This window comes from Gallus gallus, chromosome 2, assembly GCF_016699485.2.
Source record: "Gallus gallus isolate bGalGal1 chromosome 2, bGalGal1.mat.broiler.GRCg7b, whole genome shotgun sequence".
Lineage (NCBI taxonomy): Eukaryota > Metazoa > Chordata > Aves > Galliformes > Phasianidae > Gallus > Gallus gallus.
The window spans coordinates 18,092,189-18,119,604 of NC_052533.1; the positions used below are offsets into that span (position 1 = coordinate 18,092,189).

The following is a 27,416-nucleotide window of genomic DNA, read 5'->3' on the forward strand; positions in this document are numbered from 1 at the left end:
ATGATTTTCAGAGATCCCATCAAGTTTCAACTCTTCTGTGGGTTTATGATTTAGAAATGGAGGCAAGAAGTTGCAGAAAAACCAAGCAGAAGAATGTATATTGGTTTTGGTGAAATGTCAGAGCAGAAGTCATTCTTAAGTTTCTTCCTGGAAAGCAGGGAGGCTGGGCGTCCAGTGATGCAACTCTACATGGGATATTTATGCTTCATCTCTAGTAGCAAATTAAAAGGTTGGTATTAAACTCAATTGACTACTTTGTTTAATTGCTAAAAAGGTACCAAACACAATAGCTTTAACCTGTGCTAGTTACTCTGTTCCAGACAATTCCTAGGTATAATTCTGACCACGATCAAGAAAATTTTTGCTCTCTCTTAGCAGTTTGGATGCAGTGACCTTGTTCTGGATGGTAAAAGAGTTGAGCAGTTGACATAGGCTGCTCCATGCAAATTAGCTCCAGTACCAGAGAATGTTGCTAGATGCTTTTTGATTTAATAGCACAGATGTAGCCTAAAAGTCTGGGTGCCTGAATCCATAGCTGTCATACCAGCAACCTCAATAAATGTATCTTTTGCCAAAGCTCTTGCTCCCATGCTTTTAGGCTCATGACTCAGACGTATTTTCAGAGCAGGACCTCATCAATCTTTAATGACTGATGGGGAACCAGGAGACTAGACATTGTGTCTGAGCCAGAAACCCCCTGGGATTGGTCTCCAAGTGTTAACTTCCTTTATAAAATATAAAAGAACATTAAAACACATGGGAAGACATTAAAAAGCTTGCATTAAAAGAGTGAAAAAGGCTGTAAAAGTATTTATGTGGGAAATTTAAATACATATTTTAAATTCCAAACAGCAACAGCTATGCTGTGTTCTTCCATTCTTTTTCTTACAGAGCAGAAATTCTGTTGTTTAAACTGCTCTCTGCTGACAGTATTCTTTGTAGCTATTCTTCACAGTATATCCAACTTCCCATTGAAACAGAACGTTTAGTCTTTCACTGGTGAGCAATGCACAATGTGCATGTTTTTAACAGCTTTGACAGAGCCAGATTAAATCAGTATGCCCTCCAGCTTTTTCCAAAGACATCTTTTTATTTCCCTGAAAGTATGGATCATGAAAATTTTTTTGTTCAAGTACTTATTTTGGACTCCATCACTGCCTTTTGCTATTTGGATTTCAGTGAAACTGTTAAAGTTTGTCAAATACAGAGTGCGGTCAGCTGTCATCTAGATATTTCAGCTTTCACTTGGTGTGCAGAAGTTTTCCCTCTGCTTTTCTTGGCCACTGAGCTGTTCCACAGAGGCCTCAACTTTCCAAGGTGAGGTCTTCATCACCTTGAGTTCGGAAGAAGTGATGTGACTGAACACCTTGGAAGTCTTGGTCTCTGGGTTTTGATGAGAAAGCACACACAGCTCCATCAGGCAGAGGCTCAGGTGTTGGGGGAGAAACATCTGAAGGAGCTTGGCAGAACTGCTCTTCTGCAGACTTGAGCAATGTATCAGCTCGAAGCAGATGGTTAAGAGATGCTTTCAGCACTTGGAAATGCTTTAGTTTACATGTTGAAACTGTTTTTGTATTGTGCATTTGTTCTTGCGTTAAAATCTATGTGGAAGTACTCTGTGCTCCTGTCTGGTTGTAGATTGTATTAGTGTCAACATCCATATGAAGCCCCCAGGAATAATCTCAGTGCAAGAAAGAAAGTATGACTATATATCCGAGAGACGTTGGCAGAGAGGTTTAGTTTTGGCAGAAGACATATGGCTCTTTGAGCTTTAAAATATTATATTAGCTTTTGAGTTATACCAAAAATACAGAGTTTTTGGAATCTAAAATATTTGTAGTGTAACTTAAAACACTTCCATAAAGGAGGCCATGTGCTTTACCAGTGATGCAGGTAGGTTGGTACTCACGTGAGTTTAGTTGCTGAGCTGCTTCAGAGGTTGCAGGCTTCTTCCTCACTGAGCTGCAAGAAATTGCTGGAATCAATTCTAGCTTCTATGAACAGGCAGGGCAAGCTGGCTCACTGTGTACAAAATGATCAGTGAATCTGTAGAAGAATATATAACATTCAATAGAGGAGTTAGTGATTCTGTGGAAACTGAAGTAAAATTGCTGATAAATAATTACATTACTTCCTGTTTTTTTTTATTGTTCATATTTATAAAATGAGTGTTTTACTTTTCCTTGTATGATTTTTTCTTTTTTGCTTTTTTACTACTAATCTGTATGTAATTGGAACAAAATCTGTGGAGAAAGTTGTTAGCACTATACTGAAATAGAAAACGAAGAAAATGTTTGTCAAATGATGTATCAGCTGAAGTAAACCCCATCGGTTTAAAGGAATCTCTGCCATCTTGCAATCTTGATTTATTAACTTTTGAATGTGATCATTGAATGGCACAGTTTTCTTTTACGCTACAGGTGAAAGGGCTGGTACTGGTCATGTATGATGCAAGAAACAGTTTTTCGAACAAGAGACTAACTTTAGGTGTTTATGAACAAACTTGAGCTATTGACATATTTCCTGCAAGTCATTGTGAACTTAAGTACAACAGCTACAAATAGTGTGCTTTCCCTTTCCTATTATATCTCTGTTTACCTTCTGCTTGTAAAGATGTCTACCATTTTATTCCAAATGGATTCAGTTGCTCTAAAAGGGCTCTGCTTATGGACGATCTTGGTGGTGTGTTTGCAGGAGTTTTGTAACAGGTGTAGAAGGGGCCCAGACAGTGACATCTGCCAGCTTTCTTCTTTTCATAATTACAAATTCATCACTATGTTTTCTGTTGTCCCGTGGTGTAAATGCTACTTAACCACTATGCTGTGTGGTTTGAAGCACTGGCTTTTCATTCCATCTCATGCTTATCACCTGGATTTTCCATGATTAGGTTTCTTCTCTATCTCATGCCACTTTTTTTTTGCTCAATCCAAAGCTGTGACATTGCACCTTCTCTCTTGTGTAGGTTGAATTTCTACACAGCTTATGGAAATTACTTTCAAATACTTGGTTTATACTTAAGGAAGGATACCTTTATAAATTGACTTAGGAATAGTTTGCATTCCTCTTACATGTTAATTCAACTTAAAGTTCCCTTGGGGACTGTTTTGCATCCTAAGAGCTCCCTCTGTTAATGTATCAGCACCATTCAGCAGCTGCTCTTTTCTTTCCAAGGAAGGAGATGGGAAAAGTTTCTTTGCCTTTTCATCCAAAACTGTTGGAAGAGGCAGATCTACTGGGGGCTGGTGGGCTTCAGGCTGTGGAGTGAAGAGCTCGTGATATGGCATCAAGCTCTGGCTGTTTGAATAGCTTTCTCTGTGGGAACTTGTGAACGGCACCTCAGGTGGCATCCAGTACAATCTGATCTCTGGAACATCTGTGTCTGTGAGATTTAGGGTTTGTGTCTGAGGACGTGATGCAAAGGCTCATGCTCTATGTTATCTAAAACTTAATCGTTTGCCTAAAATATGAAGAGCTGAGACTGACTCCTATGCTCCAAGGGTGGTGGATTAGTTCCAACAAAGAGAAAACAGAGAAAGCAACAAGTAGGAGGGAGAATACAGGTTGTGTAGCAATACAGGCAGAGCATTTATGTAGCTGCACCTGATCCTACATGACTCTACTGAAAATAGTTAGCAGACCATAAGGAACAGAATGCATAATGTTTGCAGCAATTCTGGGGGTGTTTGCAAGACATTGTGTGAAAATATGCTACCTGGCTCTTGCTTTGTCACAGTAAATAAAGAAACATCTGTGGTTTGGTCTCAGTTACGTACTCTTTAGATTTGGTGTTCATAGACCATATATTGCGTGTAGCTTGACAACTTATTCCAAAACTGTCAGTTTTCATCACTTCTGCCAAGGATTTACATTAAGAAGTTACAGTGTAAGCTTTTATATACCCGTACTACTTCATCAGAATAGGGCAAGGCAGGAAGAAAGTATTCTTCATTTGCAAGCAAAATCTGGATGTATTATACAATAATTTTGTGAAGATGTGAATATAGCATAAGCTATATTTTATGAAACTCTTGTGTGGAGTAACTATTTTTTCTTTAGCTAAACTTATTTTATGTAAGTGTATACATCACAAGAGGGACAGTTCATAAAACTGCACAAACAATGTACTTGGTTAAAGTTTACAATATGTGAACAAGCAACTACTTTTTGAAATTATTATATATATATTTTTAATATAAAATACAGATCATGTTTTCTGAAGGATTTTTATGCAAAGTATTACCTATTTTGAATTTTTTTCTGTATTACAAACAAACAAACAAACCCCACAAAAACCTGACAACAAAAACCCAAGCCTCTATGAATCCTGCTAAAAAAGAAAGTTACTAAAGAAATAAAACGTAAAACTGCTGCCAACTATGGGTCAACTTCTTTATTTTTGATTCTGAAAAAAGGGAAATTTTTTTTCTAATCAAATGTGGGTCTGTATACTCTATTTGGCAACCATGTTAGAAATGCAAAAGCAGAATGCCATTTCCACCCTACTAATTTTGTCATTTTCTACTTGGCAAAAATCCTAGCTTTTCCATATTTTATTTTGGTGCATGTGTAAACTCTGCTTAATTTACTTTTTTTTTTTTTTTTTTTTGCTAGTAGCTTGAAATTGTTGGTGTTGGCACAGCTTTAGAGGAAAACTACTTAATATTGCAATTACAGTCAAAGAGGTAACAGTGTTAAGATATTCAACACATTTTTTTCCCGTCTCCCTTCTCATCTCCTTCTGCCTTTTTTTGTAAATAATGTTCCAGCTGTTTAGATTACATCATACTAGTTCTCCCTCTGTAGTAACAGAAGAAGTCCCTTTGAAGGGATCAGTATGTAACATGGATCACTATTCACTGCAGGATGATACCCGCAGTTCTCAAGGAGGCGAGTCAGCTATGACTCAAGGTTGGCAAACTGTCTTTGCAGTTACCTTTTGGCTTTTAGGAGCCTTAGATTCCCCACCCTGTTGATAGCCATCTAAATAGTTATTTCTAAAAGTTCAAAAGAAGTATGATGTCCATCTAGCACTTATTTCTCTTCTGTCCTCCACGTGGTTTTTAGCATCCCTTTGGTCCTATTGGACCTACTGCCCCTGCCTGGGAAAGATAAGTTTGAAATTCAGAAGCACTGAAGAATTGTCTTTTGTTGCTTGGCTTTATAGCTTTGCAAAACAAACAAAGAAAAGCATAAAATTAAAAGCTAATCAGTGTACATAGAAGAGTTATGTAATAGACAACATGGAAGCTGGAAACTAGGGAAAAAAATCTATTCCATATTTGGTTTCCCTGGTTTTGAACTTAAAACTAGTTTTCTACTTTCTGTTTTATGAGTACAATAGCCCCAGTTCAGTTTCATTACAGCTGTGATCTATTGGCATATGTGGCATATTACCTAATAATTTTTCAATGAATACATGGAAATTTCAGTTTCAGCAAGTATTCTTTCAGTCAGTTACTGTCTTGGAAACGGAAGGCTTAATACATATAGTAAGTAGTCTTTCTTGGTCTCTGATGTTATTCTTTCATAGATTTTTGGCATTAATTTTTTTCGAATAAAGTTTCTGTTGTACTTTTTGCATTTGAAAAGCTAGGAGAGAAAAAGTTGTTATTAGGAGCGATTCAAGTTTTACTTCCATTTCTATATGGACTTTGTATAGCAAAGCTTTATATCTAAATGTTCAGTTTCAGTCCCCATATTGAATATTTCCTATTACCTAGAAGCTTTTGAAAGCTTCATCTTAAGTATGTGTTTATAAGATGTACTTAGTGGTGAGATTTCCTCAGCGTGACAAACATGGATGACTGAAATTAGAGAAGTTGAAGTGTTTCTTGACTACAGTGCCTTGACTATCTAGAATACCAGCAATGGGGATGCAGTGGAAAATATTGATAATGATGCATAGAAAAAAGTAACTCCGGGGTGAAACCATTTTTTTTTAATAGTCATCAATAGAGTGAGACTCTAATTCCAAGCAAGAGAGAGAAGACTCTTAGAATTTCCTTAAAGTAGATTTAATTTCTGCTACTGGAAATAGTTTAACAAGTGTCACCTGACTGGATGAATGTTTCTGCATAGAGAAGATGAGAATTGGGTGTAAATTCTGTAACTGAGCTTGATTTACAGTCAGCTTCTCAGGATTTACAGTCACTTAGGGCTACACCAGATGGGTGATGATGTTTACTGCCTACAGAATTTTCCTTTGTAAACATGCTATTGCAGTGCTGAACCAATATTTTTCCAATATTCATATGGTGAATGCAGTTTTTATCTTGTATATTTTGTTTGCTAATGCCATGGTGTTTAATGAAAATAAGTCTTCTGAAATCTGCAGTGATTAACATTGTAAGGGAGGTCACTTTTAGCATATCTTGAACTCCTGCTGTTGGGTGGGCTTTTTGTGTCCTTCACCAGTCATGAGAAAGCTTACCTTACAATGCAAGCACAGAAGAATTGATCATCGTAAGTACAGTGCTGTAATGTATCACTGACTTTCTATTAAGTGCTTTACTGTGAGTGAGGGGTGGGAGTAGGTGTGATATAGTATTGGAACATGTGGGGATGTATGTTTTTTAAACTAGTCTAACTGTAAAGATGCCATTTCATGTAACATAGCATTCATTTTTGAAAGGAAATGGTTAAATAAATTACCTATATAGCCATTGACACATTTCACTGAATACAATTAGATCCCACAACCTGATGAAGATTTATGAAAATGATATATGTATACATACCTGTGATTAGAAATCAGGTGATAAAATTACAGTATGGGGCAGAAAGGACTTCATAAAACATGGGCCCAGCCAGATTTGGTAGTCTTCATATGTAAGATGGGAATCCCAGGAGTTAGCTGTGTACAAAAATGCTGGCTTGTGGTAAGCAAAGAAAGCATTTGTATGAGTATTCTTTGGCCTAAAGGTTCTTATTACTTGAAAGATATTCCAGAATTAAGGGAAGAAAAGTGCATGCACATTAAAAGTAAGAGTAGAATTTAGAACCTACTCGCCTATTTCAGTGTTGTGCTGCTGGAGATGCCAACTCATTGGTGGTACAGTAATTGAAAGGAAAATTTAGGAAATTTATAAGAAAATTTGTCACTGCTGGTGACTGTATACTCTGGTCAACTCTGGAACTTGAGCCAACTACTAGCTCTGTCCAGGTTTCATAAATACAAAGCATACCAGGCTGCGCTGAAGTAGTCAGACTGAGCCTTGCATTTGGGCCTATGCAGAGCAGACTGCTTTTATTGTATCTCCATGTGTCGTATTACTGGTGTTCTTAAAAGAGAAAATCTTCTGCAGATTTTGCTGTTACAGTCAGTATTTTTGTTTTTTTGCTTTATGTTGCCAGAGTTGCCTATGCCTTCCTTGAGCTTTTTGATCATGTTCTGCAGATCCTGCTCCGACAGCAGCTCTTGCTTTTCAGTCTGCTGTCAGTGTTTATTAATATGGTGCTGGCGGGTTCCTGCACAGCTCAGGGCTGCCCTGTAGCTTTCAGTGTGTTACAGATTCATTTATTTCCCCAAGCAATTCCATACATAGCTGAGGAATAGCTAAATCTGAAAGTAAATTATTGAAAAAGTGAGAGCCTGGCTCCATTGATAATTCGGAGTGTTCTGCTATTGAAGTCTGTGGTGCTGGGATTTTACTTTTTTTTTCCCCCGAATCTGTATTCCAGCTGAATGTATTGTAGCACTTCTTTTTTATTATATGGTAAGTTTCCTAAATATGAACTGGATGTTCCTTTCTGTTCTATTTTTTAAGATCTTTAAAAATGAAAAGGTTTAGACCTGAATTTCTCAAGAAGCAACTCACATGTCTCCCTAACAATGTATTTATTTGAATCTGGGAAAGAGAGTTAAAAGAATGAATGAGAGAAACATAAGATAGGAAAAATACGTCTAGCAGAGGACACCAAGCCACTGACCTGTGCCCTGGGGCCAGATACTGTCAGCATATTTAATGCGGTCCCTAAACTTAACTTTTGTAGACAGCCCCAGATCAAAGTCTCTGCAGACAGGTTATGAAATGACACACTGGTAACATACTGTTGGGTGATGTGGGTCTGGTTGTAGGACAGATTGATCTGTGGCCTTGCACTTGTTCCAGAAGTGAGGATTGGGAAGATTGGTGGAATATCCTTGCTAACATTTTTCATGGAGCTTATTATTTTCTAAATCTCCGACCGATACAAACTGGGGGAATTTTCTCATAAACATTAACTTGTAGTTAGCTGGCATACTGTAACAACCTTCTCTTTTACTTCAAATAAGAAATATAGATACGTGAATTAAATATCTCAAAAAGCAAATCCCTTGAACATGAAAGGACAAAGGTGGAAAATCATTTCCCAAAACAAACATATTGCAGCCAGAGTATCTGCTATTCATGTAGCAGGGTAGGTGACAGAAACTGCAGAGAATTCTATCTTCAACGTTGGTTTAGGGGAATTGTTGAATCTTCCTTGCCCACTTCATTGCCTGAGTTCTACAGTAACAAAGCTGTATTACACACTACCTAGATTATTTGTCATCCAAAATCCTTTATAATCTTATATAGATAGAAGTTCTTGAACAGAATGTTCAAAACAAAAAAGAAAACCCAGGGAAATCCCAGAGCTTCAGAGCAAGAATTTCAAAGCAAGAAGTCAGCTGTGGGCAAGGTTTCCCTGCTGCTGCTGCTTTCTTTGTCACTGCACATCTTACATTTCTTTCTGTACAGTGGCATGGCTTCAAAGTAAGGAGTGAAGGCAGTCCCATGAGTCTTCAAACCTGGTGGTAAACTGCCAGCCTAAACATTGCCTGGCTGAGGAGAGTTTAGTATCTGGTCTCCTTCCTGTGGAAATTATTTCATCTCATTTCTCTTATTGGAAAGTTAATTGGTGATCTGTGTTTCTCCTCTGTGTTTTTGTGCTGAATTCAGTTGTATCTGTGGATGTGGGCTCAGATCATGATTAACAAATTAGGCCCTTAGAAGTCTAAGAAGGAACTTGCTTGCCTGTCCTTTAGTTGTTGTGAGTTTGGGTTGCATCCAAACTATACATCATTACCCACCATTCATCTGTAGTTTGAAACACTTGCATACACTATATTGAAGTGCTAGTTGTGAAAGCAGTACATGTGTTTTTGTAATTGATTTAATATTGGTTTATTTTTTTTGTTAATATATTTTCTTTTGTTCATCTGTATTACTGCAACTGAAAACAAGTGTATTTTTTTCCTTTTCCTTTATTTTTCATGATTTTCCTTTTTTTTTCTTAACCTCCTTGTCTTTTAGAGCTGACTTTAATTGAAGAACAGTTGTTACAAACAAGAACTAGGAGAGCACAGATAGCCTAATGTGGTGGACAGTGATGGCAATTGGTATTCTAAAGAGATTTGATGGAGCTGTCATTCTTAGAAAGAGGGAAATAATTTTCATTTGTGTAGCCTGTGGATATTCTCTGTTTGAAATATACGACCATTTGTATGTTGTGGACAATTTATGAATGGGTACTCTAAGAGAAGAGAACTTGTCAGAAGTCTAGTTAAGCATTGTAATTCTGCAACTGAACAGTTAACATTGCAGTTAGAAAATATACTCAAAACATTCTTAGTCATGTCTTAGGTCTGAATGAGCAAGAATGAGGCATGAACATATTACTTTCAGAATAGGCTTGAATTTGTCTCAAGCTTTGAATCTGACCTTTTTCAGAACAGGAAAAGCTGAATCTTCATCCCATTATCTCCCAGAACATGTTTTTTATTCCTTTTGTTGGTTTGAAAGTGTGGAAAAACTGATGAAAGCCTTACGAGTAAACAAGTAGGTGGGAAAATTTCTATGATTAGTCACTGGAAAAGCTGTTAGACTTTTCAGGTAGTTTCCTGAATTCTTGAAGGTTTTGCTGTTGTTGTTTCCAAATCTCAAAAGTGAAGGAGTTTTCTCACAGAAACAGAGATTGAGTTGGGATTTAATTTATTTATCGAGCTGTGCAGCTGAAGCTAGCAATACAGTACATAGCAGAAACACCATACTGTGTGTGCTGATTTGTTCTGGACCTTCTTGTATAGGTCTTTATACAGGATTAATCCTAATAGCATTAGCGTAGTAAGACATATTGCTAAGTAGACTTAGACTACTAACAAAGACTTAAAACAAACAAAAAAATCCTTTGGACACTGCTATTAAATAGCTGGCATGACATCAACCTCTAACCAATTCTCTGCTTTTCTCAGACATCATCTCAGACAAAAGGAAACTGAGCAACGGATTACCAGGAACTGCAATATCACCATGAGCCTTTTGAATTAAAGTCTGTTGCCACCCATTTACTCATCCTCATTCAGACCATTCTGATGAGATGTGATATAGTCTTAATCCGACAGTTAAGAAGCAGATTTGATCACTTTAAAACTATTTAACAAGGCTTCTCTTTTGGTCAAAAATATGCAATTTTACAATGCTTAGTTTTCAGATAATGTCTTAAATACTGATATTTTTTAGTGATTCTGAATACACAATATCAGTTAGCTTAAAACAAATGTGAATGCTGAAGATAGGATTTAAATTTAATACTGGTGTTTTTAGTGGTTTTGAAGCAAGATGACTCTAAAAACATGTATTTCTGGTTGATAAGCCATGTGGGTGGCTTCATAAATCAGCTATAGTTAAAATTATGAACCCAGGCAGAATGCTTTTTTAATCTATTTTTGCTAAAGGATTCTTTTTTTTTATATCACAGCAATACATTGTGATAGTTAATAAGATCAATGTAAAGGCTGAGTTCAATGTCAGCAGGTTTTTCATTTCAGTCGTGAATACTGTTTACTTCTATGTTCAAGTATAAATACTGGTATAACCAGTATACATTGTAATTTGAAGCGTAGTAGAGCACCGCTGGTTCAAGATGAAGAATACCTTTTCCACTTGAAATGGAACTACTGTTTTTATATCAGTAGTGACCTTAGATACATCAGTGACTCAGTGATCTGTTCTGCTTGTTGAGATACCTGGGAGCTTCTGAATACTAATTGTAGAACCGACCATTTCATTTGCAAAGGATCAGAAATAAAAGCTGATGTAGGATAGGGACAAGGTTTGCTTTCATATGCTTCAGAATAAAGAGGAAGATAATTTGGGATCCTGGCTTTACAGAAACATCTCTACTGCTGTTGCCAAGAGAGTCTGTGGGCCGTGATTGTGACACCTGCTCCAGTGTCACATGCAGATTTCACACAGGTCTTGGCAAAAACCCACCCGAGCTGGCTCCTGCTCTGTGCTCTCCATGTTAAGGGGATGAGTACAGGTGGTTTCTGTGACTGTAGTACCAGAGTCATGGTATGTAATCACGATAAAAAGCAGTGCTATGAAAGTTTATGGGAAAGCTTTTGGCATTCTACATGTTCCTGGCATCATATTTGAATTGTGTGTGTGGCAATGGCTTTTTTTAAGGCCAAGGATTCTGTCATCTACACGAGTTTTCTCTGGATATCTGAGAGGCTGTTTTTCTTTAAGAGCACATCACACACTGCTCCTTGTTACAATCCTCCTTGGATATCTGTAGACCCTGGCTGTGAGGTGGCTCACTGCCTTCTCCATCTGTCCATTGCTGCTTTCCAAATGGGGCTCATGACCCTCCTGATGATCACTTTGGCTTTTGTCTTTCTCTTCTATACGGAACAAGGAAGGGTAAGACAGAAGAGATGAAGCGAAGAGGGGAAAAATCCCCACGCTTATAGAAGTATCTTTCTGTCCCAGGGAATAACAGTGAGCTGATACTATTTGCTTCATGCAAGTGCTGCTCCCATTTTGTGTCATCTAAGTAAAGCCTACTTTTGTCCCCCTGTGAATTGCTGGAGCCGTGGCTAAGCCTGGCGTCGTCTGGGTGTGTGGGAGCCCTTGGACTGAAAATAAAGACAGGCAGTTGCCTCTTGCAGCACACACAACATTTCACTTTTTGCATGTGCAGAAGGAAACCTTTCCCAGGAAGCAGTGATTTCTGTGGCCAGAGTTACAGTCTTGGTAGGCTTTGGAGGACTTAGATGTAATGGCATGGGAATAGGCTGTATGATGGCATGACTAGGTTTTTTTTTTGTTTGTTTTTTTCTTTTCTAGTTTCCAGTGACCTAGGCTATCCTAGACAAGTGGCTAATGGGTGGGAATGTATTTCACCTTACATTTTTAAACTTGTCATAGTGTTAATCCTTCATCTACTAGATAAAAATTAAAACCATACACTTCATAGAAATAAAAATTGTAAACAGAAAATAAATCTTACAAGTTTGATTACAAAGACCATATATATTTTCAAAACACAGAATTTTTCTGATAGAGCTGTAGAGACTGAGTTAGTTTCTGAAGGAAAACATTAAAGATAATCTTGACTTTGATCATGGAAATGTTTGATACTGTATATCCTCCTCTGTCTTTGGACTCTTTCTTATGTACTGATTAGTCCCTCTGTAGAAATTAATCTACTGTGCCTGTAGAAATGAATCTACTGGGCCTGTTTTATTTTATGCTTGAAATATTAGAGGCAAATGTGGATTAGTAGACAGATATGAGAAGCTGTTGAGTGGTAACTGAATGAATGAGTGACTCATATATATAAACGTGAACTGAATCTTTTAGTTTGACACTGAAAGTTCTCAAAAGTAAGAATCAGATTCCTTAGAGTGTTGCTGCCTCATAATAATACTTCCTTTCGGGATGGCCTGTCTACTTTTATTATTTCCTTATTTTGGTGGTCTATTTTATAATATAGTTTTCTGTTTAACTGTAAATTTGCAGGATAAATTCATGAAAATGAATAAATCACAGTTCTTTAAATTGATTCTAAATACAGTGGGTAGGATTTGACTATTAAAGATGTCTGAAATGCCAAAGAAAACAATAATGTTATAAATGTGTAAAAATTCAAATAAAAAAAGAGATGACTGACAGATTGCAGTTCTGAGCCATTACAACCTTTGGTAATAGATATGATTCTTCTATGTATAGCAGTGTATTTACTGCTATAGCAATATTTGCTATTAGCAGATTTAAATTTCTGTACCTGGAATGGCAGTACAGCCTGGCTTGGTTCTTCAGGTTTCTGCACCATGATACTCCATCTGCACAGATTTTATGTAACTTTTGAGTTTCTATAAAACATTCAAATGTTAAAGCATTTAATCTGTATTCATCACATGACTATGCCAAGCAAATGCAGTTAAAGATACTTTTGTTCATTCTATTGAAAAAATAATTGTCCCGTTGCTCTCTGCAAACACTGATGAAGATAAATGGATAGTATTTAGATTTGTTACAGAAACTCATTCATGCTGTTTTTTGCAATGCAGTTCTGACACAATATTTTTAGAGTAAACATTTCTAACACAGTAAACTATGAAACATTTCTGTACACCCTAAAAAAGATTGCTGCAATGCATTTGACTTTCTATCTCATGTAAATATTTACCCTTTGGTTTTGTACTTCTTTTTTTTTCAGACATTACCCAAAGCAGTCCTTCACTACAGTGGCTGATACTCCAGAAAATCTACGTCTGAAGCAACAAAGTGAATTGCAGAGTCAGGTAAATCATATGATTCTTCTGTTTCCTTAGTATTGGATTACCAGCCCTACTTCTCAGTAGTTTTTCTAAATAGTGTTAATATTTCTTCATACTGAGCTGTAGTAGCATTCTAATTGGAAGAAATATCCTTAGGTCAGAATAGTATTACAAAACTCAGGGCTTTATGTCTGATCTCATAAATTTAATCATATAGTTGTAATTCTGCTTTCATTACTGAAGTCATTAATTTTCAACTGTATGCTAAGTACCTCTTTAAGTAGTTTTTAAAGTTTGAAATTTAATAGCTGAATCCAGAGAGTTCATTTGCCTTAGACAAATGTCATTTTTAGCTCGCATCAAACTTCAAAGCTGTGTGATTACAAACAATTAATTTGTCATTAGCAAACATTTCGAAGATCTGTCAAAACTGACCTGGCTGAATGATCCATTTATAAATGAACCATTTATGTCCTGGCGAGCTCAGATATGGTCTATTTTATAAGCCAGATATGACAAAAAATGTATCCATCAAAACTTACCTATGTTAATGGGACACTGAAATTAAAAGGGTAAAGAGAAAAGTAAAAATAAAAAAAGGAGATAAAGACAAAAACATTGTGTTTGCTTACTAGTACTACACAGTAGGTTTACTACTGTTTTTATTAATTCCTTAACGTCTGGTCTTTCGCCCCTAAAATATCAGTTTTGTATTGTTTAATTTTATGTATGCAACATTGGAAATTATCCTGGCTGTGTGAGACAATTGGTAATATTGGATTCATTGTATTTTGTGAAAGTTGGTTTTCTACTACAGTTTTATTCTTAATTTAGTTGCAATTTCTCATTATAAATTGACAATTTATAGTAATCACTGACAATTGACAAAATAAGGCATGGAGCACAAGGCAGACAGGAGGCATAAAGGGCTTTTCTGTTTGGGAACCTCTTTGTAGGCTATTGGGTGAAATCAGAGGAGTGTTAAAAAGAAACATCAGCACAGGTATTTGGCATGATGTATCCATTAAAAAAAAAAAATTACTTTTTTCATTAGGGCTGTTCTTAAAGAAATTCTTTCATGCTGAAATTCTACCAGAAGGAAAGTGGAGAGTTCTCTAGTCCAGTGTTCCATGTGTAAGAGTTAATGTGTTAACAGGAATGCGTTAGCTATATTTTGTAAAAGTCTGTTTAAAAGAATATAAACTTTGAGTATACTCTTTTCCTAGTGGTTTGAAGAAAAGTGATTGGATCCAGGAGAATAATACACTTTTTCTACCCTTTCTGTTAATTTTTCACTGTATTACCTTGTACGTCTGTGCACACATGCAAGAAATCACTTTCCCCATCTCCTTCCCTGTTTGAAAGATGCTGACATGTTGCTTTGTGTGAGGAAACTTGTCCTGTACTAGTTTTTTTTTTTTTTTTAAAGACAGTATTTTAAGATTAGGTAGGCAGTACCTTTGTCAATGAGAAACCTGGATTTTGCTTAAGTATAAACTTGTTGCAATTATTTGCAAGAAGTGGCATAAAATGCTGTATAAAGTTCTACTCAAAACTTGGAAAGAGGGAGAAACCCGTAATTTGTAAAAGGTGCCTCTTTATTAGGTGTTGAAAGTTTGTCAAATACAGTTCTAAACTACACTGATCTCTACAGAAGTAATGCCTCCTATTTCTTTCCATGAAAAATACAAAAGCTACAAATAGCATAATAACACTGTTTCATAGAGCAAATTCTCAACTACAAAACAGTATTTTTCAACAGTAATCACCATTAGCTACACGTTTTCACCAGCTATGAACAAGAGCATGCATGCTATGCTCAAAAAAATCTGCTCCAGTGGAGGTGACTCAGTGTTTCATGGCTGCTATGATGGCATAATTACTAGGAAAACGTTACTCATGCAGTCCACCTTTCATCAGCCTAAACAGATGGAAGTCAGAAAGTGCTAGATGCAGACTATACCACACTGGTTGATGTGGTAGGACAGTCCAGCCAAGATTGGTAATGTGCTCCATGGTCTTTAGACTGGTATAGTGCCTGGCGTTATCATTTTGCGAGAATGATTGTCTTCTCATCTGACCTGACCCTGGAAGTTCAAGAATTCAGCATAGCGAGCTCTGCGATGTAGCAGTCAGAGTTGATGGTTTGTCTTGGTTCCAGGAAATCCAGAAGGCTCATTCCTTTCCTATTCCAAATGACAGTGCACATCACTTTACTCTCTGAGAGCTTTCTTGAACTTTTTCACTGATGGGGAATTCACATGTCACTGGTCCTTAGACTCTGTTTTGACTCTGGCTCGTAGTGGTGACACCATGTCCCTTCACCAGTAATGATGAAATCCAGGAAACTGTCACCTTCAGCCTTGTTTTGGTTCAACAGGTCCCGACAAACTTTGTGTATGGTGTCCTTTTTTGTTCCTGTGTGAGCATTTGTGGGACCCACCTGGTGCAAATTTTGTGATATTCCAACGTTGTCGCCATCATTTCCAGCACATTGAAGCTGACTTCAGTTCTGTACCCAGTTTCCTGATCGTAATCTGCTCATTTGCATGGATGAGCTGATTCTGATGCTTTTCATTTTGTAGTGTGATAGCTGTGCAGGGTCATTTGGAATGTGGCTTGTCATTCATGTAGCTGTCACCACTGCTGAAATGTACCACCCCACCGCCTCACTATACTCACATCCACTGTTTGGTCTCCATAAATGTTCATCAGGTGTTGATGAATGTCAGTGGGTGCAACTTCGTCTACATGGGGGACCTCAATTCCACACCTTTGTTTCATATGCACTTCCATGTCAGATGCCATTCTGTCAGATTGTTCCTCTGCTGTCATCTGTCACACAGCAACAAAATGTAACAGAATATTGGTGGGAAGGTTCTACCTCTACTGCCATACCACCACCATCAGCCTGCTGTGCCAACATAATGAAATGGGAAGCATTACTTTTGGAGCTTGTGCAGTGCACAAATTTATCTACTTGGAAGAAAAGTCATAACATTTTTTAATAATAATTCACTTTCTTCTTGTTGTTTCACATTGTTTTAATGCTGAAATAAAGATTCCAAGGACCTTCTACAGTCTAGTTTAAATCTTATAATCAAATTATAACTTTTGAATAATTTCTGTAATATTTTCATGACATAAGTTCATCCATATCCTGAATCAACCCTATTGGCTGTGTTGTCTATTGCCCCACCACAAGCTTTGCAGGGAACGTTGCAAGACTCCCAGTTGATATAGGTGTTTGATATATAATTTGCCATTGTTCAGGTCTCCTTCTATTTTAGTGCCATGCAGTGCAAATAAGCATGTACATGGTTCAAGGAAAGTGTTTCCTATCAAACCAAAACTGGTTGGTTTGTCCACTGTTCATCAGAGCTTCTTGAATCTTCTGCCAGTGCGGTGATACTTTGGGACAGAATAAATTCTGTTAGGTAATGTAAAAAATTAAGTTAACTTCTCAGTAAGAAGAAAAGCTTTTCTACAGTAATAGCTGCTTTTTAGGTTCTAAGTAAGCATGTTTAATGCTTTTAGTTCTGAAAAGGCACAACTCTGCATTTAGCTGTGGGACTCCAAGCATCTTTTAAAAAATCTACAGATTTAGAACTATTGTTTATTCTAACTAGAAAAGTAGGTGGAATGGATAAAGAAAGCACCATTAAATCTTGTATAACCTGAAAGATGTGTGCATTTGTAAATTTCTTGTTTCAATTTTTATTTAAACGGTAATTGACAACATTTTAAGCTGAAGTGCTGTGTCCTCTATCAAGAATCCATTAAGGTCAGCATCAGGTGCCAACCTGTCATGTTGGCATAACAAGACAAGCAAAACAAACAAAACCAAAATACTGCTCTCTAGAGGAGTCAGTAGAAAATGAATTGCTCTTTAGTACACTTGAAAAGTTATGTTGTTAAGAAGTCAAAAGGCAACACTTAAGAGCTTCCCACAGAATGTTTTCCTTCTATACAATATAATTTCACAGTTTTTGCTTCCATGGGCTTTCGTTCATCTCTGTAGTTTGGAGGAGAGACTGCATTTGTCCATTAGGAGAGGCTAAAAGTTTGCTTTTCCATTCAGGAAAACTCCCCAGATTGGTATGCCTTATCTCTAAAGAAAAATGATGTTTTATGATCTTTTGTCTTCTAAATAAAGAGCAGTGTTTCAAACAACATTTTTCTTTATGCCTCTCTGAAGAAAAATCCCTACCTTTAGTTTGTTAGAGGTGTGTTTCTTCATTCCACAGATATTTTCTTTATGCGCTTACAATATGCTTATCTCAGATATTTCCTCTCAGTTGTGTATACTTGGGAACCACCTTCATGTACCTTCTTTGGCTTTCCTTAACTCCTGGTCTCTCTAACTTTCTAGCAACGTAAACTGCTCTACAGTCTTGTCTGTGGCAATGCTGTGCAGATCAATTGTAGCATTTCCAGTTTAACTTGCAGGAACAGAGATGTTCTGCAGCAGTTCTTGGTAGGGAGGATATTGAAGTATCAGATCAAAGGGAAGGCTAAGGCTTAAGGTAGATTCTCATACTCCAACACTCTAAGGAGATCTATTTTCTGGTAAGTCTTGGGGAACTTGATATAAAATCACAGGCGTCATCTACTGCCTTCTTGTCTTGATCTCACTGTCACAAAATGAGATTGCAGTCCTTGGCAGCTCCCAGTGTGTTTTTTTTCCCATCTGACAGAAAATGTGCTTCCCTTACGACAAAGCAACCTTACCTGAGCAACATGCTGCTTAGTGCTTTGAGCAGGGTGATGTGTTGCATGATCCCCAGCAGTCCCATTCAGTCTCAGCTGTTCTCTCATTCTGTGATGTCTCTCTGTCCTTTCCTTCCTTATTTCTTCTTCATTTTTATCTTCTTCTTTCTTGCTTTCCTCTCTTAAGCCTTCCTTGTTCCAATAGTATGTCCTAGCATACTTCCAGGCTGATGTGTTTATTAATTGTTTTTCCCGATTTTTCAAATGCATGTTCAGTTCATATGCTTTTATGAAATGTCTGGAATGAGCTGCCACAGGGGAACAAAATGCTGAACAGATTACTACAGAAGGCATTTAATGGATTTCCTGGGGTGCTCTGAATGAGCTGATGGGAAAATGTTGTGGAGAAAGCAGCCGCTGGAGTTAGAGGCAAAGGAACAGGTTGCTCAAGGAGGTTGTGGGTGCCCCATCCCTGGAGGCATTCAAGGTCAGGCTGGATGTGGCTCTGGGCAGCCTGGTCTAGTGCTTGGTGACCCTGCACATAGCAGGGGGGTTGAAACTCAATGATCATTGTGGTCCTTTTCAACCCAGGCCATTCTATGATTCTATGATAAAAATATCCTCCTTTAGCTAAGTATATGAAGAGGAAATATAGAATACCAATTAGGGAGGCCTGGTTGTAGCTATACAGGTGATTCTGTAAGTTGTGCTAGATGACCTTGGAACAGACTTTTAATGATAGGAGTTTTCCAGATAGCTATCAAGTACAGATTTTTTTATCACCTCCTCCCTTCAGTTTTCTAAGGATTTTGAACCCAATGCGCCATATTTGTGTAAAGTGAGAGAGAGAGAGAAAGAGAGAGAGAGAGAACAGTGCAGCCTTCTCTTCTTGCTGTTGTGAATGGCACGCCACAAGTTCTAGACTAGTTGGTTGAGTTTGTGCATTACAGTAACCCTCAAAGTTCTTTGACAGTGCCCTGTGCGCCCCTGCACAGCAGCATTTTGTCAGTCAAGCTTACCTACTACATGTGAATTTCTCAACTTGCTGTTTGTTCATCTCCTCTGAAGACTATTTAAATAACTAGTACTGTCTGCATGAGTCAAAGTCATAAGAAGTGCTCTTGCTGTGAATAATACAAAACTGGAGATGAGTGCAGTGAGCAGAACTGATTTCTGTCCTGTGGGAAAATGGTTGTCACCTTTTCTGATTGTTATCTTGCTGGACACATTGAGGGGTTCTGTCTATTTCCTGTCTGTACTGGACTGGCTCCCGTTACATAGGAGATAGGCTACTAGCACTACTGTATGGCTACCATGTTTCTGTTATTTTTTGTGCACTTGCAGGTATTAGACAAGCTGTAAGATTCAGGAATGTGACAGCAGTGCTTCATCTTCTTTCCTGTCTGCTGCTCCTCACTATCATGGAGGCTAAACCAGCAAGTGAAGATGAACACGTAACTCTGGTCAAGAGACACCAGAACACAAAGCAAAGGCACCAACCAATGCATAGTACTAAAATGCCTGATGAACAGATTGGGAGGCAGAGAGGGAGTTTCTCTGTGGAATACATTAACATATTTTTGTGTTATTGACACGTCTTGTGTCCTGAAGTTCTTTCCATTACACAGGTGGAATTACATATCTTTGGATGAGGTATAAGATATGATCATAGACTTATCGAAATAGAAAAGAAAAAGGTTTGCTTAAAAGTTAAGGTGTTAAGAGTTAAATCTGTTGATTTCTGTCCTGAATGCATATCCTACAGTTTTTTTTTTTTAAATTTTATTTTACAATTTTGTTTCTGATATCCTTGACTTACATAGATAGACAATTTTTAACTAGTTTCCAATGGCAATTTGCTGATCAGAGTAATAGAAGTTGCTTATAACTGCTTATAACTGAAATAGCTCTTATTACAGTGTTGAGGGCTGACTATTCTTTTTTTTCTTTCTGGGCTACATAATGACTTGAAAATCAGTAGGATAAGCAGTACGGATAAAAGCAGTAAATTCTTTTTCAGAACCAATCTTATTGTATATATAAGTGTTATAACACAACTACAGGCTTCATTGTATATGCAAAACAACTGCTTTAGACCATTTCTTTTGCAGTATTTTGTCATTTCTCTGCAAAAAAGTCTGCAAGTATGAATGCTTACAAAACATTCAGACAAAACTTTAGACAGACTCATGGGTGAATATATGTAAAAATGTTTACCTACCTAACCAAAATTTTTTACTATTGATTTGATGATACAAAATTAAGTGCCAGCAGTGGTTGTGGGATCTTTTTTTCCTTTTTTGCACTGGTGCTTGACCAATATTCGTAGTGATTTGGAAAGCTGATATAATTTGGTAGGAGAAAAGCAGAGCTTAAACTATGTTTAAGGAAGAACGCTAGCATTTGCAGAGATGTGGAAGAAAAACAGTTCCTGCTGGCCAGAAAATCATGAAGTCTGTAATATAATCAGTAGCAGGAGAAAAATCACCTTTTCCCGTGCCAAGATGCAGAAACATTAAAGAAAATAATCTTGAATAAGTTGATGTAAAAAAAAAAAAAAAGTAATTTTCTTTTTCTTTTTCAGATCTATATTATGTATGACTGTAAAAAATGGAGAGACAATACATCTAAGTGAGATAGAGGTAATTCTTATTAGGATGAGGACAGAATGGTCATGATTATTAAATAGAATATTTATTGAGCAAAAGCACTTCTATAGACTTTCTTATGGCAGTGACTCCATATAGAGCAAGTAGGTCATCCCTAGTAGAAAATCTTAGGATCAATAAAATCAAAAGTGAAGCAGATAACCTCTAGTTATACAATCAGAAATATTAGAAAAGAAACGAAAGAGAGTCACAGAATTTGTAGTTCTTATTTGCAAGTGTAGTTGTAGAATTCTTAACTAATCCGCACTAGCACTGAAATTTTTGTAACTTTTTACAGGGACAATGAATAAAACCACTAATGTTAAGATGTTATCAGAATTGCTATAATTGAAAAGTTATTCACTTAATCTTTTACATTTTAATAATTAAAAAAAATCTTTTTGCTGAGCGAGGAGAGAATGGGCATTCACTGAGCTTGGGCCATGCTATCATGTGTTCTTTTCTTCAGGTGTTAACAAGTTTCCTTACTGATCCTCTTGAATTTCTTTTCTGCTTTTTATTTTTGGAACTAGATCTTTTGTTAATTGTTGCTCTCTGCAATTAAGTTGGAGGAAATAGGATGCTGTGATTCTTGTTAGTTATGTTTTTGACTTATTGCTGCATGGAATTTAAACTGAAATGAGGGAAAAATGCTTACTTTACAGAGAATTTAATGTCAAGAACAGAGCAGTTTTCATAAGTGAGTCATCCAGGGACTTCAAGTTAGTTGCTGAGGATGCTTCTGTACTGAGACCTAGAAGAGGATCAGAAAGAAATCAGTTGTGCTGAAAAGTCCTATGTACTAGTTTATGTCCACATTATGAGTGGCTTGTTCCACTTAGAGCGGTCTGGTTGCCGCCCAAAACACATAGCACTGAATCTTGGTACTGGGTCTACGTAATGCACCTCTGAATACAATGGATATGTGTCTTTTTGTATTTGAAATAGTGTGAGGGCTGTAGCACAGCTCAGTGGTACTAGTGAAGCATGAAGCTGAGTTTCCAGAAAATGTGATGGCATTTGGGGTGCTTCGAGGGTCAGTGTCCTCCTGGCTATGTGGAAGGGCTCTGCAGGCCAACAGGAGTGGTATGGGTGTGAGTCTGTCTGCACTGCCCCTCGGGAGCAGTCTCTCAGGTGATGCATGTGCTGAGCTCTGCTTGGTCATACCTTGCCTACGTGTCCTTATTCCCAGTAGTTCTTTAGCAGAGCAAGGGAATGAATTCAGCACTGTTGGGAACTGAGGTGCCAGTACTGAATTCACTCCCTTACGCTCGCTTGTTTAGCACAGCCATTGTAAAAACAAAGTCTGTAAAAGCCAGAAAATGAGTCCACATCACCTTTTCTTTCCTTTCTGGTCTTCAGATATCTGTCTTTCATGAGCTGCCATGTTTAATCAAAAGGGATCCATGGGTAGAGTCATTTCCTAATTGATGCTGCTGCCTTTTTAAACTGAAACACTTCATTCTTATTGTGATCAGCAAGGAGAAATTTGACTAGATGGGTGACTGATCCAGAGGGGAGTACTGGTAATCAGCATTAATGGAAGGAGCCTGCCTTTACTTATTCACCCTACGAAGGAAAAAGGAATTTTCAGGAAGATGCTTTTAGTCAGTGCACTGAATTAGGAGAACTTGTTTTATTTTCTTTATGTTGCCACTGTCACTGTCAGGATGTTCTTGGTCTTTGCCCTAGACTTCCATTTGTGTAATGGAGGGATAAATTATGTCTTTTTTTTTTCTCCACAGCATGTAATAGTGGGTGGCATATTTGATAATTTGTCAGTGGCATACAAGCATTTTTGTTAATATCCTTTTATCCAAAGTAAAAGCTTAATTTTTTTTCCAGTGTGAATTTGTAACATTTCTTCATAGATCAAAGCACCGGATTAACCCATTTGGCATTTTCACATTGCTACAATTAATGGATTCCATTTAGGTCCTCATTTCAGACTCATATCTTTTCAGAGGTACTGACCTGTTTCTTACCAAAGCATGAAGCTAGTCATCTATCTTACTATAAATAACCAATTATTCTGTTCATCATTTGCAATTTCTTCACAAACTTCAGAGTCGCTGGACTCAGACTTTCTAGGGGCAAGGTTAATTTTTCTCTTCATTTTTTCTTATCCTTATTCTCATGGCCTTACATTAATGTGCTCAAAGGATATGATTAAGGGCTATATTTCTCTTAATTATATTGGTTCTTGAAAATGTTTTGAAGTTGGTCCTTTTTTCCTTGTGAAGTTATTTTCCTCAAGGAAATACCATTTCTGTTCCTCAGGCACTATTTTTTTTTTTCTGCCGGTGTTAGAAACTCAACCTGTCAGTTTTGCTAGTTCAAGGAATTCTTGAATATGCTCATTGCTCAGGGTTGTGTTGATCTGCAGGTATCCATGCTTCCCTTTCATGTGAGAAATGAAATTGATAGCATTCACATGTACCTGAGTTTATCAGTAGATTGAGAGATCGAATTCTACTTTAACATACCTCTAGAAACTGCCTCAAATCCATGTTTATTTCATAGCTGAATATTTGATTGTGGCATGCAATAAACGTATTGCATATTATCTATTGTGATGGGATATCTAGAATTATAGAAGTTTTATGAGTTTTATGAGTGAGGTTATATTTATTTGGTGCAGTTTTTTTTTTTTTTTTTCCGTAGAATGCACTCACTCTTTAGATCTATATTAGAAAAAAAAAAAAGAAAAATATTGATTTGCCCACAGACTTTTCCCATGTGAGTATCTGTCATGTATGTCTGTTTCTGAAGAGCCTTAATAACTATACATTTTGTTTAGCAGTTACTTGCCTCTGCTAAAGCATTTTAGATTGTTAGGGGTATCTATATTACAGATTAGAGTTGCTGGTTTTCTTTACACCTTTTTTCCCCCCAGTTGTAACATAAAAAGTCTATCCAGATGCATATCTTTGTTTTCTGCAAAACATCTGTTGCCACTGTGTGCACTGGTAACAGAGCAGTACCCCTCAACTCCATTATTAATTCTGTTTTTTATCAACATTTGTTGCGTAGATGTCCATAACAAAATGACCAGCAATGTTGCTTAACTGGGGAAATCCAAGCCTGATGAGTGTGTCATGCTTTTCCAATTGAAAATGTTACAAATTACAAGCTTTAAGCAAATGAAAAGGCGAAAAGGTAGCTTTAGCCACAGTGAAGGAGTTAAAAAAAAAATTAACAAACAAAATCTCTTTCTTCCTCCATGCTCTCATCAAAACGCTGTATGTGGCTCCAGGATTTTGCATGGATGCAGAAAGGCTTTGTCTACTCCTTCAAGATACATTTTTTCCACTTTGAAGCTTTGTGGATCTTTCTGTCTGTCTGTCTGTCCCTCTTTGCTTTTTAGTTCTAGATTATTTCTAACTCTCTGTAGGCTGAGCTGTCTGTTAATGATGCAAAGAACACTTGTAATATGCTGAGTGCAACTGTGAGAAGGCAAAGGAAGAAATGAGCCTTAGCCTGCCTGGTGGTACAAGGCCAAAACAGCACATGGAGAAGAAATTGTATGGTGCTGGCCTTAAAGAATATTGAGAAGAAGAAAGGTAGGAGAGTTCCTGGGCAGTCCTACCCCTTGACCCCAATAAAAAGACAAGTGTGTTCGTCAGCATTTCAGTTGGTCATTTTCCTGATGCTCAGGTTACTTATTGATGGGGCTGTTTTAGATCCAAGAAATATATTGTCCTTCTGATTTATTCTCAGATGGTACAGGGACCATTCAGAGTTCAATGATTTCTTGTAACTGCTGCCTTGCAGGATGGATTGAGGTCTATTCGGGGTGATAGTTTGTCAGGTAGTGCTATGCTTGCAGGAGATTATGTTGATTGGCTTTCAAGTGAAAGGGTCATGAAAGAAAAGGAAAAAGACCAGGATTAGTCTAATGTTTAACCTTGTCCAAAACAAAGTGACTGGAGAAAAATACTAAATGCTCTAATTGCACTGAATGTTTGAGCTTTAAAAATACTTAAGAATTTTTTTTTTTCTCTTCTTGGGGGAGAGGGGAAAAGTAGAACATGCCTGGAGCTTTTTTGTACTTTTTTCTGATAGCTTAGTAAAACAGAAACCCAACTTAAAAATACTAATTTGATATTGAGGGCCAATATGTAAATATATTGTATTTTTATAAACTTATAGTTCAGTTTCATTTTAAATTTGAACCTTTATGTACAAATGTATCTATTTGGTAAATGCATTCTAAATCTCTTGTGAATTCAAAGTAGTCAAATTTCATTTGAAGGAAAATAACTTTACCAGGTGAAATTAAGCATCAGTATCTTTTTTTCTTTTCTTTTTTTTTTTTTCAAGAAGACTAGGCTCTGAGGGTTTAAAAGGAAATATACAGGTCATAGAAATAGAATAGCTCAGGTTAGAAAAGACCTTCAAGATCATCAGGTCCAACCTCAACTTAACCATACTACCCTAACTTTAACAAGCACTGCTAAGTCGTGTCCCTGAGCACCACATCCAGACAGTTTATATAATCATAGGATGCGGATGGAACCTTTATATATCAATAACTGCTTGTTTTTGCAATGTATGATGACTTAGTAATGTTGTAATATAATTATCAGTAAATTATTTGTTTACACGAACTTAAATGTGATTGCAAGGTCAGAAGAATGGTACAAATCGCTGAATGCTGCCAAGGAGGGAGTAACAGTGATAAGGTTATTGAGCAGAGGATGCTCCAGCTTCTGTCAGTAAGGCTGGGATACAGGGCTTGGTTTGATCAAAGTAAGTTGTTTTGATTCCTGTATAAGAAGGGAATCAGAAAGTCAAGTAACGGTGTATATAACTTGAGTTGTGGCTTTCTGCTGTGCCTGTTGGCCTTACGGTGTTGGAGCGAGCATGCTGATACTGTGCCTTGTGAACACTGTGGCCTTTGCAACCAGCCTGAGCCTGTGGTCACTCCTAATGGAGTAACATAAATAGTGGAGCCTCATGGTGCTGCTGCCGGTGTCTCCAAGGTGACAGCTCCTACTACAATAGAAACTACTCACCCTTTTCCACCTTTTAACTTCAGCTGACTCACTCAGTTAATTCCCTCCTTTTCCAATGTCACATCCTATCTTGTAGTTCATAAGCCCAGCTATCTCTTGTGGCCTTTGTTCCTCCTTCAGGTTAACTCTGTTTGGCATTTTAGGCTGCCAGGTTCTGATACGAGGTGATTTGCTGTTGTAATGCAAGAGTTTGGGGTCCCCTCAGTAATATGTAAACTGAGTGCCCAGGAACTGGAATATTTTGAAATGGATAATACCAACCAGAAACAAACCCGTCACCACAGGAGGCTGTCTGCAGGGTCCTTGTCCAGAGCCAGCAGCTGCTGAGTGAAGTGGAGGGATGGGGAAATGAGGCCAAAAGAGAGGACAAAGGTAAAATGCTGTGCTTAAGGCAGAGCCTCAGTTCAGGCTGAGTCAGACTTCAGTTTGAGCACGTGGAGAGTTTTGTTGCGTGGAAAACATGGCTGTGGTGCACACTGAGTGAGTTATAGTTACAAATGCACGTCTATCAATGATAGATTAAGTTAACATGAAAAATTTTAAAATATCTGCACCCTTCAGACATTGTTCTTCTGGTGTCTGAGATGTACCTGGATGGATCAGGACCTCTAAAATAAGTTGTAAGAACTGCTCCCCCAGGAAGGTCTGTTTCTGTCCATTAACTGTGAAGGAAGTGTCAGATGACTGTTTCAGTTAAAGCATTCTAACGTAGGGCGAAATCCAATGTCTTATTACATGGAAAGCTGTATCTAAGTACTAGCTGATGCAATAATCAGCAAGTCTAGCTTTGCAGAGGGCTGTATTCAGATGTAAGAACAAAATATTGAACAGAGAGAAGGTACAGAAGAAGTTTAGTGAAAAGCACATCTGCTAACCTGAACCAGCAAGTAGGGAAGAGTTACGCTTGTCATTTTATAGCAACCTGTAGAACATTCTTGTTCTCAAAAACATGGTAAGGGGACTCAACCAAAACTTGTTTTGGTTGATGTTTTACCTCTGCTGCTTCCTCCTGTTCAGAAAGGGTGGGAAAAAACTTCCTGGTGACCGCAGTTATTGAAGTTATTTATTTTAAATAGAAGTGCAGGACATGCAGAAACATTCAGTCTCTACTCTCCCTCTTTCTGAGGCAAGGCTCCCACGTGCTTCTGGTGAGTTGAAGAATGGCTCTTTATAAATGTTCTTAGCAGGCTTCTCTGTTTATTTTTTTCTTTTGACTATGTTTAATGGCAAGTGATTTGACATAGGCATCAATTCCTGGAGCATTTAAGTGTTTCTGATTCATTACTTCTGTCTATTTTTAAGAAAACTGTTTTACTAGTTAAGAGTTTATGTACATTGGGGAGTTCTTCATTAATTTTGCTACTAAGCTCTCTGGAGCCGTTTGGGTTTTATATCTCCCTGGTGGACGAAGAACTTGTAGATCAGATGTGCAGAGATTACAGGAATATGACTTTTGTTTTGGCAATAGTGAACAGTTCTAGCGATTAACATTTTTTTTTTATTGCTCTT

At 37.4% G+C, this 27,416-nt stretch overlaps 1 protein-coding gene across 5 annotated transcripts in view; it reads left to right on the forward strand.

Moving 5' to 3' along the window:
- The window catches only part of NEBL (nebulette), a 247,738-nt gene that overhangs the window by 59,199 nt on the left and 161,123 nt on the right, over window positions 1-27,416 (forward strand). For 2 of the 5 annotated variants that reach the window (XM_040675028.2, NM_204488.3), the window contains exon 3: window positions 13,471-13,555. In XM_040675028.2, the coding sequence (XP_040530962.1) occupies window positions 13,471-13,555 (85 nt within the window). Of the gene's footprint in view, window positions 1-13,470; window positions 13,556-19,529; window positions 27,056-27,416 lie in introns of those variants that run through there. The other 3 variants (XM_046917574.1, XM_015281275.4, XM_040674966.2) reach the window with 2 other exon arrangements.